Source organism: Scyliorhinus torazame, chromosome 13, assembly GCF_047496885.1.
Source record: "Scyliorhinus torazame isolate Kashiwa2021f chromosome 13, sScyTor2.1, whole genome shotgun sequence".
NCBI lineage: Eukaryota > Metazoa > Chordata > Chondrichthyes > Carcharhiniformes > Scyliorhinidae > Scyliorhinus > Scyliorhinus torazame.
The window spans coordinates 89,104,477-89,117,917 of NC_092719.1; the positions used below are offsets into that span (position 1 = coordinate 89,104,477).

General features: G+C 50.8%; 1 protein-coding gene across 1 annotated transcript in view; it reads left to right on the forward strand.

Annotated features, from left to right (window-relative positions):
- The window catches only part of LOC140388180 (dynein axonemal heavy chain 3-like), a 1,528,048-nt gene that overhangs the window by 1,228,261 nt on the left and 286,346 nt on the right, over positions 1-13,441 (forward strand). Inside the window, exons 65-67 of the mRNA XM_072471941.1 lie at positions 3,005-3,183; positions 6,515-6,773; positions 7,950-8,075. Coding sequence (XP_072328042.1) covers positions 3,005-3,183; positions 6,515-6,773; positions 7,950-8,075 — 564 coding nt within the window. The remainder of the gene's footprint in view (positions 1-3,004; positions 3,184-6,514; positions 6,774-7,949; positions 8,076-13,441) is intronic.

Sequence of the window (13,441 nt, forward strand, 5' to 3'; positions counted from 1 at the left end):
CCCCCCACCCCCACACTGACAACATATCACTCCCCCCCACACCGACCACACCTCACTCCCCCCTCACACTGACCACACCTCACTCTCCCTCACACTGACCACACCTCACTCCCCCCACACTGACCACACCTCACTCCCCCCACACTGACCACACCTCACTCCCCCCCACACTGACCACACCTCACTCCCCCTGACCCTGACCACACCTCACTCTCCCCACACTCACCACACCTCACTCCCCCCTCACACTGACCACACCTCACTCACCCCACACTCACCACATCTCACTCCCCCCACACTGACCACACCTCACTCCCCCTGACACTGACCACACCTCACTCCCCCCACACTGACCACACCTCACTCCCCCCACACTCACCACATCTCACTCCCCCCACACTGACCACACCTCACTCCCCCCACACTGACCACACCTCACTCCCCCCCACACTGACCACACTTCACTCCCCTCACACGCTGACCACACCTCACTCCCCCCTCACACTGACCACACCTTACTCCCCCTCACACACTGACCACACCTCATTCTCCCCACACTGACACCTCACTCCCCCCCACACTGACCACACCTCACTCCCCCCTCACACTGACCACACCTCACTCCCCCCACACCTCACTCCCCCTCACACACTGACCGCACCTCATTCTCCCCACACTGACCACACCTCCCTCCCCCCACACTGACCACACCTCACTCCCCCCCCCACACTGACCACTCCGCACTCCCCCTCAGACTGTCCACATCTTATTCTCTCCACACTGACCACACCTCACCCCCCCTCACACTGACCACACCTCACTCCCCCCTCAGACTGACCATACCCCACTCCCCCCACACACTGACCACACCTCACTCCCCCCACACTGGCCACATCTCACTCCCCCCTCACACTGACCACACCTCTCTCCACCCCCCACACTGACCACACCTCACTCCCCCCACACTGACCGCACCTCACTCCCCCCACACTGACCACACCTCACTCCCCCCTCACACTGACCACATCTCACTGCCCCCCACACTGACCACACCTCACTCCGTCCCCACACTGACCATACCTCTCTCCCCCCCCTCACACTGACCACACCTCACTCCCCCCCACACTGACCAAACCTCACTTCGCCCCACACTGACCACACCTCACTCTCCCCTCACATTGGCCACGCCTCACTCCCACCACACTGACCACACCTCAGCACCCCCCCCACCGACCACACCTCCCCCACCCCCACACTGACCACACCTCACTCCCCCCCACACTGACCACACCTCACTCCCCCCCACACTGACCACACCTCACTCCCCCCCACACTGACCACACCTCATTCTCCCCACACTGACCACTCCTCACTCCCCCCCACACTGACCACACCTCACTCCCCCCCCACACTGACCACTCCTCACTCCCCCTCACACTGACCACACCTCACTCCCCCCCCACACTGACCACACCTCACTCCCCCCTCACACTGACCACTCCTCACTCACCCCCTCACACTGACCACACCTCATTCTCCCCACACTGACCACTCCTCACTCCCCCCCCACACTGACCACACCTCACTCCCCCCTCACACTGACCACACCTCACTCCCCCCCCACACTGACCACACCTCACTCCCCCCTCACACTGACCACTCCTCACTCACCCCCTCACACTGACCACACCTCATTCTCCCCACACTGACCACTCCTCACTCCCCCCCCCACACTGACCACACCTCACTCCCCCCTCACACTGACCACACCTCACTCCCCCCTCACACTGACCACACCTCACTCCCCCCCCATACTGACCACACCTCACTCCCCCCTCACATTGACCACTCCTCACTCACCACCTCACACTGACCACACCTCATTCTCCCAACACTGACCACTCCTCACTCCCCCCCCACACTGACCACACCTCACTCCCACCTCACACTGACCACTCCTCACTCCCCCCCACACTGACCACACCTCTCCCCCCTCACACTGACCATACCTCATTCTCCCCACACTGACCAATCCTCACTCCCCCCACGCACAGACCACACCTCACTCCCCCCCACATTGACCACACCTCACTCCCCTCCCATACTGACCACACCTCACGCCCGCCTCACACTGACCACACCTCACTCCCCCCCACAGTGACCACACCTCACTCCCCCCTCACACTGACCACACCTCACTCCCCCCACAGTGACCATACCTCACTCCCCCCACACTGACCACACCTCACTCCCCCCTCACACAGACCACACCTCACTCCCCCACACACACTGACCACACCTCACTCTCCCCCCCCCCCACACTGACCACTCCCAAGGACGGCACAGTGGTTAGCACTGCTGTCTCACAGCTCCAGGGACCCGGATTCGATCACGGCTTTGGGTGACTGTTTCTCCCCGTGTGTGCGTGGGTTTCCTCCAGGTGCTCCGGTTTCCTCCCAGAGTCCAAAGATGTGCAGGTTAGGTGGATTGGCCGTGATAAATTGCCCCGTAATGTCCAAGTGGAGTGGCATGGAGATGGGGTGGGGGAGTGGACTTCAGTAGTTTGCTCTTTCGGAGGTTCGGTGCTGTTGGACGTCTTTGACCAGCTGATAAAGGTCAGTTTTCTGGCTGTGGGGTTTCGGTCTGGCTCATCCTCGCTCTCCGGACAGTGATATATTTGAACTTTCCTCGTGCTGGTCTCATCCATTGCTGCAATCTATTGGATTCAAATTTGACCATCTACCCTGGGGAATTCGAGCCTTAAACCCCAGAGTATTGTTCTAGGTTCAGTGACCTATACCACTCGGCTACAGGATGAACCCAAAATGACTTTGATTTGGAAGTTATTGAACTATTTAATGAAGTAATTAAATAGCCGGTTTTCACTTTGTGCTTGGCTACAGTTACCCTTGCAGCCGCTAACTTAATTGTTACAGAATTTAGACCTCCCCTCGTTAGTTTAATAAACCTGGTGTAATCACATTATTTTTGTGTTCTTTTCCAGGTAGCCACTCACTCTAGCGTTTTGTTTTTTGTCATTTCTAATCTGGCTTACATCGATCCCATGTATCAATATTCCTTGGCCTGGTTTCTCAATCTTTATATCAACTCCATTGAGAAAAGCGTCCCCTGCAGCCAGCTGGCTGAAAGGATAAACCATCTGAATGATCACTTTACTTACAGGTAATTATTGAAGTTTGTCATTGAAGTGGGATTTCTTTTCTCTGCGTGACGCAGTGTAAATGTTGTGCTGTGTTCCAGCATGAGGCCATCATGGGAAAGTGTCAGTTAGCTGACCTGCCAGGGTCCCATATCCAGTCACACCTGACGGACAATAATGGATGTGGAGATCTGCAGCAGGATCCTCCGCTGGTCGGGTTTTCTGTTGCGCCAGCAGCACACTCGCATCCGCAGGTTTCCCGGCGGCATGGGGTGGTCACAATGGAAAATCCCAATGGCAAATGGCGGGAACGGAAAAACCCGCTACGGGCGAGGGCATGCCACCGAGGAAAACATGGCTGGCGGACCGGAGAGACCCGCCCCTGGTGTTCATGGCCTCCATAATGGAATATCCTACCAACAGCCATGGCTTGGGTGACACCTGACGAAAGGTTGAGGATATGAGATAGAGACAAGGGGCGACATTCTCGGACACCCCGCCGGGTCGGAGAATTGCCGAGGGCTGGCGTGAATCCCGCCCCCGCCGGTTGCCGAAGTCTCCGGCACCGGATATTCGGCGGGGGCGGGAATCGTGCCGCGCCGGTTGGCGGGACCACCCCCGCTCGATTCTCCGGCCCGGGTGGGCCGAAGTCCCGCCGATAAATTGCCTGTCCCACCACCGTAAATTAAGTCACCTACCTTACCGGCGGGACAAGGCGGCGTGGGCGGGCTCCGGGGTCCTGGGGCGGGGCAATCTGACCCCGGGGGGTGCCCCCACGGTGGCCTGGCCCGCGACCGGGGCCCACCGATCCGCGGGCGGGCCTGTGCCGCGGGGGCAGTCTTTCCCTTCCGCCTCCGCCACGGTCTCCACCATGGCGGAGGTGGAAGAGACTCCCTCCACTGTGCATACGTGGGAAACAGTCAGCGGCCGCTGACGCTCTCGCGCATGCGCCGCCCGGAGGTGTCATTTCCGCGCCAGCTGGCAGGGCAACAAAGGCCGTTTCCGCCAGCTGGCGGGGCGGAAATTCCTCCGGCGTCGGCCTAGCCCCTCAATGTTGGGGCTCGGCCCCCAAAGATGCGGAGCATTCCGCACCTTTGGGGCGGCGCGATGCCCGTCCGATTGGCGCCGTTTTGGGCGCCAGTCAGTGGACATCGCGCCGTTTCCGGAGAATTTCGCCCAAGGTGTTTATCCCAACCAGAGTTCATCACTGCCGAAAAGGTCATGGGAAAGGCAATTGTCTGCAACAGTAACGCTCATTGTTCCATGAAAAATAAGATAGGGGAGAAGGGGGTGAATCTCCTCAACAGTGACTTTGGACCCCATGAAGTCTCATGGCACAGGTCATGGGCAAGGAATTCTCCTACTGATTACCACGAACCGTCCTCCCTCGACTGATGAATCGTACTCCTCCAGCCTCAGTTCTTATGCTGGTGGGCAGATAACAGATCAGGAGGCAAACCTGAAAACAAACAGATCTTGGGTGCGAAGGTGGGGAAGGGCGTGGGAGGCTCTATCAGAACCTCCTTTATGACTGGGGGAGCCATCTCATTAAGGCCCGGTGAACTCTGGCCCTGCCTTCCACTCTGGCCTATCCCCAGAGATCCCGATCACTCCCCCTCCCGCCCCCAGCTTGCGACTCCCTTCTTGCCACTGCAGTGCTGTTCCAAGAGTTGAACACCACTTGTCGGAAGCACTGAGAATGGTAAAGGTGCAGAATATACTCTGGGTTGGGACTTAATGTCCATCATCAAGAGTGGCTTGGTAGTACCACCACAGTCTGAGCTGGCCGGGTCCGAAAGGACATACCTGCTCGACTGGGATTGCAGCATGTGGTGAGGGAACCACCAATCAGTGCAAAAGATAAGGCTGAAGCATTAGCAAGGGCAATTAGGGATGGACAATAAAAGCTGGCCGAGTCCCCGATGCTCCCATCCATGAATGAATAATGAAAATGTTATGGCACAGATGGTGTCATTCAGCCCACTTAGTCGACACCAACTGTTGTGATAGAAATGGGGCAGAAAAGAGATTTCCTCTAGTTACCTGGGAAGAATACCCCCAGCTAAAGATCTTACGAGTGGGTCTTACCAAGTTAATGTTATTCCTAACATAAAAGGATTGACAGACTGGGGCCTGGATTTTCAGACTGGTGAAGTTTGGCCCTTGCCCTCTGGAACACATCCCCGCCGGCTCAGCCAGTACAAGCCAAGTCACGCTCTAACCAGCATGAGGTGTGACACCTTTCCATCACTGGGAGGAAGTCCCGGCTGATTGACCAACAACACCCCAGTCTCGCCAGGAACAGCACTGCAGTGGAAAGATTGGGCCGTCAGGGCAGCATGGTGGTGCAGTGGTTAGCCCTGCTGCCACACGGCGCCGAGGTCCCAGGTTCAATCCCCGCTCTGGGTCACTGTCCGTGTGGAGTTTGCACATTCTCCCCGTGTTTGCGTGGGTTTCGCCCCCACAACCAAAGATGTGCAGGGTAGGTGGATTGGCCACGCTAAATTGCCCCTTAATTGGAAAAAAATGAATTGGGTACTCTAAATTGATTTTTAAAAAGATGGGGCCGTGAGGTGGGGTGCGGGGGAGGGAGCGATTGGGACCTCTGGGGATAGGCCACAGTGGAACGGAGGGCCAGAGGTCACCAGGCCTTAATAGGATGGCTCCCCTACATCATGAAGGACATTCTGATGGAGTCTCCCACAACATCCCCACCTTCCCACCCAAGATCAAACTCTATTCATTTTCAGGTTTGCCCCTGATATGTTATCCACCCAGCAGCATAAGAACTGAGGGTGGGCAGGAAAAATGCCTCAAGTAGCCATTAAGGGCCTTAATTGGGTGAAGGGTGGGAGTCCTGTCCAAGGCCCTGCCTGCCCCAGTGTAAAGTCACAATGAGTGGAATCCCGCAGCTAATACCCTCCCTGCAATTTCACTCTTACCACCCCCCCCCCCCACCCCAACACCACATCATAACCCACTGGAGGGGAGCATAGAATTCTGGCCTAGGTCTCTTTTCTCTTGAAAAACAAAGGGTCCAGATGAGATAATAGAGGTTGTTAAAATTATAGAAAGTTTGGATAGAGTAAAGAGAGAGAATGTTTCCCTCTTGTGAGGAAAAGCAGAACGAGAAGCCGTCAATATAAGATAGTCAGCACAAAATCTGTTGGGTAATTCAGAAGAATATCAAACTGCTGCAAAGAAGGTTGATTGCCACCTTCTCGGGTAATCTCGGAGTGGGCAACAAATGGCAGCAATGACCACTATCCGGGTTTTTAAAGTGCAGGTCCCAGTGGAAACCCCAGGCTTCCACCTGGTATCACCAGTAAGAATCGGCCATCTTTCTTTTTCCAGTATCTACCAGAATGTCTGCCGGTCTCTGTTCGAGCGAGACAAGATGCTCTTTTCATTCCTGCTGTGTGTTGGCATTCAGAGGAGTTTGAACCTTGTGAACGATGATGAATGGTGCTTTCTCCTGACGGGAGGAGTGGCATTAGAGATCCCTTTTGTTAATCCTGCCCCCACCTGGGTGAAGGAAAAGTCCTGGGCTGAAATTGTTCACCTGTCCACTCTTCCTGCTTTCTCCGAGCTAAAGAATCACTTCTGTTCAAAGGTAAGTGTTAGAATGTGTGAGAATACAGAGAATGTAAGAACCTAATGCCAAAGAATATAAAGGAATTCTTTATCTGTTTTTCCCTGACCACTGTACCCATGGCTTCTCCCATTAATTACACCACCTTTATCGCACTTAATTCCTGATTACTTACGTTTTAACCTCAATGGGCGCAATTTAATGCCAAGAAAACGGAGTCACATTTTGAACCCGTCGGGATGTTTCTCAGTGCCTGAAGCACCAAGAACAACCCGCTAGCACATCAACTCTTGTTTTTTTTTTGCCTTGGCGAGGAACCCCCCGCCGAGGCCACACTTCCCTCACCATTTTTAAATGCCACCCCAATCTCTCAACCCCCTCAGATTCCCCACCCTGGCCTCCAGACACACACCACCTCCAATGCCCCAACTTACCTCTTAAAAGGTCTTGAAGCACCCCTCGCGCCACCTTTTAAGGCAGGGCACCCCTGGGTCCAATCCCTGGCATGGGCAACCTGGCACCTTGGCACTGACAGTCTGGCAGTTTCACCCAGGCCTCTGCCAGGTTGGCACATCCAGGGTGCCCAGGTGGCAGTGTCGAGGTGCTAGGCTGGCAGTGCCAAGGTGTCTGGGTGGCAGCAGGAGTGCCAGGGTACCATCCTGCCCACAGCCCGACCACCCAGGGCCTCTGATGGCCTGGGAGACCCCCCTCCCCAGGTGCCATTACTCCTGGTCCACATTTGTGTGGACCAGTGCTAAATGGCGCCATGGTGAGGGCATTTGTTCCAGGGCCTCAGGCTTAATTCTTCCCGAAATGAGCCAATGGCTCACTTAAATAGTTAAATCTGGTTCTCGCTCCCAACTGTAATGAATTTTCTGGTACAATTGATCTCGGGGCACAGAGCTGCTGAAGTCCACACCCTGCATTGGGGTTATTAGGGATTGTGGGAAAAATGTTATAATCACTTTCACCCACTTCCTATCCCTGTGCGTGAGTGTGTTTGCAGGATTTGTGAAAAGAGATGCTGCTTTGTTGGCATTGCCCGTCTCTAATTGCCCTTGAGTAGGTGGTGGTGAGCCACCTTCACATCTGCACAATACCATAGCCTGATCCAGATAGCTGAACTCTCATATTTGTTTGAATATTAACATGTTCAGAGTGAATGTGTCGTGACAGATGTCTCTTTACTACGTCTAGCTTTCTGAATGGAAGAAAATCTATGATGCGTCTCAGCCTGAGAAAATGCCTTTACCTGACCCTTGGGCAGATAATCTGAGTACTTTTCAAACTCTTCTCGTACTTCGCTGCATCAGACCCGACAAGGTTTGTGCTCATGAGAATATGTATTTTTAGGGTATTGCATCTTCCAACTGTGTTTACAATTTAAGTTTATTCAATGGATGGTGAGTTTCCTACTTTGACATTCACTGATACAATCTCGAAGCAGAGCTGAAATAGTATTAGACAATTAGAGTCATACAGTACAGAAGCAGGCCCTTCGACCCATCATGTCTATGCTGACCATTAAATACCAATCTATACTAATTTCATTTACCAGCATTAGGTCCATAGCCTACTATGCCTTGTGTAAGGAACTTGCTAAAATCCTTGTCTGTTTTGTGTTCCTCGTTTAATGCCTGTCCTGCTGGCTGGTTTTAAAATCACCGACTTTTGGTTTTGAACTGAAACCCGCCCACTGCAAGCTGCTGTGTGGACTGATACTGCAAATCCCCTCTGATTCAGTATGCTCTGTGGTACAGCCCGTAATGTCATGTTGATGGACTTGGCAAACAGCCGATCAGCTCGTTTGAAATCCGGGCCTTCATCAAATTCTCATTTGGGATTGATGGAACTTTTCAGAAACTTCTGGAACAGGAGAAAAAAAGTCCCACTTTGTCAGTTCTGTGAAAGATCCAAGCCTGAAGCAGCTTTAAGGCACTCTCTCTCAGCTTTCTCTCTGCCAGGCGAGACCTGAGGAAGACACTCCTATTTAAAAGACTGCAGGCAGGAAGCAGACCTCTGAAGAGAACTACTGGTTGCGAGCAGGTTCTCCTACCAGGTCTGTAACAGTTTAATCCTCTGTGAATGGCTGGGAAAAGCCCCATCTGAGAACTCTCTTCACGATACCATAAGACAAAGGAGCAGAATTAGGCCCATCGAGTCTGTTCCGCCATTCAATCATGGCTAATATTTTTCTCATCTCCATTCTCCTGCCTTCTCCCCATAACCCCTGATCCCCTTATTAATCAAGAACCTATCTATCTCTGTCTTGAAGACACTCAGTGATTTGGCCTCCACAGCCTTCTGCGGCAAAGTGTTCCACAGATTCACCACCCTGTGGCTGAAGAAATTCTTCCTCATCTCTGTTTTAAAGGATCGTCCCTTTAGTCTGAGGTTGCGTCCTCTGGTTCTAGTTTTTCCTACAAGTGGAAACATCCTCTCCACGTCCACTCTACCCAGGCCTCGCAGTATCGTGTAAGTTTCAATAAGCTTCCCCTCATCCTTCTAAACTCCAATGAGTACAGACCCAGAGTCCTCAACCGTTCCTCATACGACAAGCTCTTCATTCCAGGGATCATTCTTGTGAACGTACTCTGGACCTTTTCCAAGGCCAGCACATCCTTCCTTAGATACGGAGCCCAAAACTGCTCACAATACTCCAAATGGGGTCTGACCAGAAACTTGTATAGCCTCAGAGGTACATCCCTGGCCTTGTATTCTACCCTCTTGACATGAATGCTAACATTGCATTTGCCTTCCTAACTGCCGACTGAACCTGCATGTTAACCTTCAGAGAATCGTGAACAAGGACTCCCAAGTCCCTTTGTGCTTCTGATTTCCGAAGTATTTCCCCATTCAGAAAATAATCTATGACTAAATTTCTCCTTCCAAAGTACATAACCTCACACTTTTCCACATTATATTCCATCTGCTACTTCTTTGCCCACTCTCCTAACCTGTCCAAATCCTTCTGCAGCCCCCTTGCTTCCTCAATACGACCTGTCCAGATCTTTGTATCATCTGCAAACTTAGCAACAGTGCCTTCAGTTCCTTCTTCCAGATCATTAATGTATATTGTGAAAAGTTGTGGTCCCAGCACAGACCCCTGAGGCACACCACTAGTCACCGGCTGCCATCCTGAAAAAGACCCCTTTATCCCCACTCTCTGCCTTCTGCCAGTCAGTCAATCCTCTATCCATGCCAGGATCTTACCCTTAACACCATGGGCGTTTAACTTATTTGCCAGTCTCCTATGCGGCACCTTGTCAAAGGCCTTCTGAAAATCTAAATAAATCACTGGTTCTCCTTTGTCTAACTTCCTTGTTACCTCCTCAAAGAACGCTAACAGATTTGTCAGACATGACCTACCTTTGACAAAGCCGTGCTGACCCAGTCCTACTTTATCATGCACTTCCAAGTACTCCGCGATCTCATCTTTAATAGCGGACTCTAAAATCTTACCAATGACCCAAGTCAGGCTAACCGGCCTATAATTTCCCGTCTCTGCCTCCCTCCCTTCTTAAACAGTGGTGTTACATTAGCCACTTTCCAGTCCTTTGGATCCTTCCTGGCTCCAGTGACTCCTGAAAGATCACCACCAATGCCTTCACAATCTCCTCAACTATCTCTTTTAGACCCTGGGATGTGGTCCATCTGGTCCAGGTGACGCATCCACCTTCAGACCTTTCAGTTTCCCCAGAACCTTCTCCTTAGTGATGGCCACTGCACTCATCTCTGCCCCCTGATTCTCCTGGGGCTCTGGCATCCCACTGGTGTCTTCCATGAAGACTGATGCAAAGTAACTATTCAGTTCATCTGCCATTTCTTTATTTCCTATTTCCTATTATTACTTCTCCAGCCATGTTTTGCAGTGGTCCAATGTCTGTTTTGCCTCTCTCTTACCTTTTATATAGTGAAAGAAACTCTTCCTATCTTATTTTATATTACTAGCTAACTTGCACTCATATTTCATCTTCTCTCCCCTTATTGCTTTTTTAATTGTCCTCTGCTCGCTTCTAAAGGATTCCCAATCCTCTGGCTTCCCACTAATTGTCGCCACTTTGTATGATTTTTCTTTTGATGTCATGCTGTCCTTGACTTCCCTCGTCAACCATGGATGCTTTGTCCTGCCCTTAGCATGTTTCCTCCTCCTTGGGATGAATTTCTGATGTGCGTCCTGAATAACCCCCAAAAACCCGTGCCATTGCTGTTCCACTGTCTTCCCTGCTAGTCTTCTTTTCCAATCAACTCTGGCCAGCTCCGCCCTCATGTCTTTGTAGTTACCCTTATTTAATTGTAATACTGTTACATCTGATTACAGCTTCTCCCTCTCAAACTACAGGGTAAATTCTATCATATTGTGGTCGTTGCTCCCTAAAGGTTCCTTCACCTTAAGTTCCCTAATCAAGTCTGCCTCATTGCACATCACCAAATCCAGAATTGCCTGTTCCCTAGTGGACTCTACCACAAACTGCTCCAAAAAAAACATTTCTTAAACATTCCACAAATTCCTTTTCTTGGGATCCTCTACCAACCTGATTTTCCCAGTCCACCTGCACATTGAAGTCCCCCATGATTATTGTGATATTGCCTTTTTTACATGCTTTCTCGATCTCCTGATTTATTTACTGCCCCACACCCTGACTACTGCTAGGGGGCCTGTACATAACTCCCATCAGGGTCTTTTTACCTTTGAGATTCCTCAACTCTACCAACAGAGATTCTATGCCTTCTGATCCTATATCGCTCCTTGCTATCAATTTAACTTCATTCCTTACAAACAATGCAACCCCGTCCCCTTTGCCCATCTGCCTGTCCTTTCGATAGGACACATATCCTTGTATATTTAGATCCCAGCCCTAATCCCCTTGCAGCCACATCTCGGTGATGCCCACAACATCGTACCGGCCAATTTCAATGTGCGCAACAAGCTCATTTGCCTTGTTCCGTATACTGTGTGCATTAAGGTACAAATCCTCAGTTCTGCATTGACCACCTCCCTTCTCACACTTGTCACTTTTTTTGTTCTGCCTGAGGATGATGTTGTTCTCTTACTTTTCTTCTCTATTTCCAGTTATGACACATTCTCAGCTAACGCTCTGGTTCCCATCCCCCGCCATACTAGTTTAAATCCTCCTGAGTGACACGAGCAAACCTCCCAGCCAGGATATTGGTGCCCCTCGAGTTTAGATGCAACCCATCCTTCTTGTACAGCCAGGATCTCTGCACAGAGATCAGACAAGCAGTTGAGTGGCAGAGTGGATTTAAAATCTATTGTAAACTCTCAGGTGGAAAACTCCAGTGATATCTAAGGGAGACTAAGAGTCCATCTGGTGGTCGCATGACAGAATTACACACACCTGAATCTCCTGTGTGAAGACAATTCCTCAGAGGAATACCTACAGTCTGGGAGATCTCATGGATGGTAGTCCTTAAAAGATCCGAACTCACCAATGGTTTGCAACACCTCACATTCTGAAGAGATCACGGCCTACAGGGACCTAAACCTCAGCAGCGAAGATCCTCAAATCTCTCTTAACCCCTGTCATCTTTTTAACTTTCCTATCTCCTTCACCTTGTGTGTGTCTGGGTGGAGGGTGCGGACGGGGCTTTAGGAATTGATTAACTAGTAGATCATTGTTCTATAATTTCCATTATATGTTCATCTTTTTCTCTCATTAGAAAATAACCAGTTTGTTAATATTTTACCGACAAGTCTGGTACCTGTAACTCATTGGAGCAGTCAAGGGTTAAAGATCTCAGGAAAATACACAAATTATTGGTTAATTGACTTATATTGGGACTCCAGGATCTGTGAGGTTAGAACTGACTACGTACTCGCCCAGGGTGTCGTAACACGTGGCAATTTAAGTGCTTATCCAGATGCTTCTTACATAGATGATTTGGAGTTGGGGACCAAGTGCAATGTGACCACTTTTGCAGACGACACTAAGATAAGTGGTAAAGCAAAAAGTGCAGAGGATACTGGAAGTCTGCAGAGGGATTTGGATAGGCTAAGTGAATGAGCTAGGGTCTGGCAGATGGGATACAATGTTGACAAATGTGAGATTATCCATTTTGGTAGGAATAACAGCAAAAGGGATTATTATTTAAATGATAAAATATTAAAACATGCTGCTATGCAGAGAGACCTGGGTGTGCTAGTGCATGAGTCACAAAAAGTTGGTTTACAGGTGCAACGGGTGATTAAGAAAGCAAATGGAATTTTGTCCTTCATTGCTGGAGGGATGGAGTTTAAGACTAGGGAGGTTATGCTGCAATTGAATAAGGTGTTAGTAAGGCCACACCTGGAGTATTGTGTTCAGTTTTGGTCTCCTTACTTGAGAAAGGACATACTGGCACTGGAGGGTGTGCAGAGGAGATTCACTAGGTTAATCCCAGAGCTGAAGGGGTTGGATTACGAGGAGAGGTTGAGTAGACTGGGACTGTACCCGTTGGAATTTAGAAGGATGAGGGGGGATCTTATAGAAACATATAAGATTATGAAGGGAATAGATAGGATAGATGCGGGCAGGTTGTTTCCACTGGCGGGTGAAAGCAGAACTAGGGGGCATAGCCTCAAAATAAGGGGAAGTAGATTTAGGACTGAGTTTAGGAGGAACTTCTTCACCCAAAGGGTTGTGAATCTATGGAGTTCCTTGCCCAGTGAAGCAGTTGAGGCTCCTTCA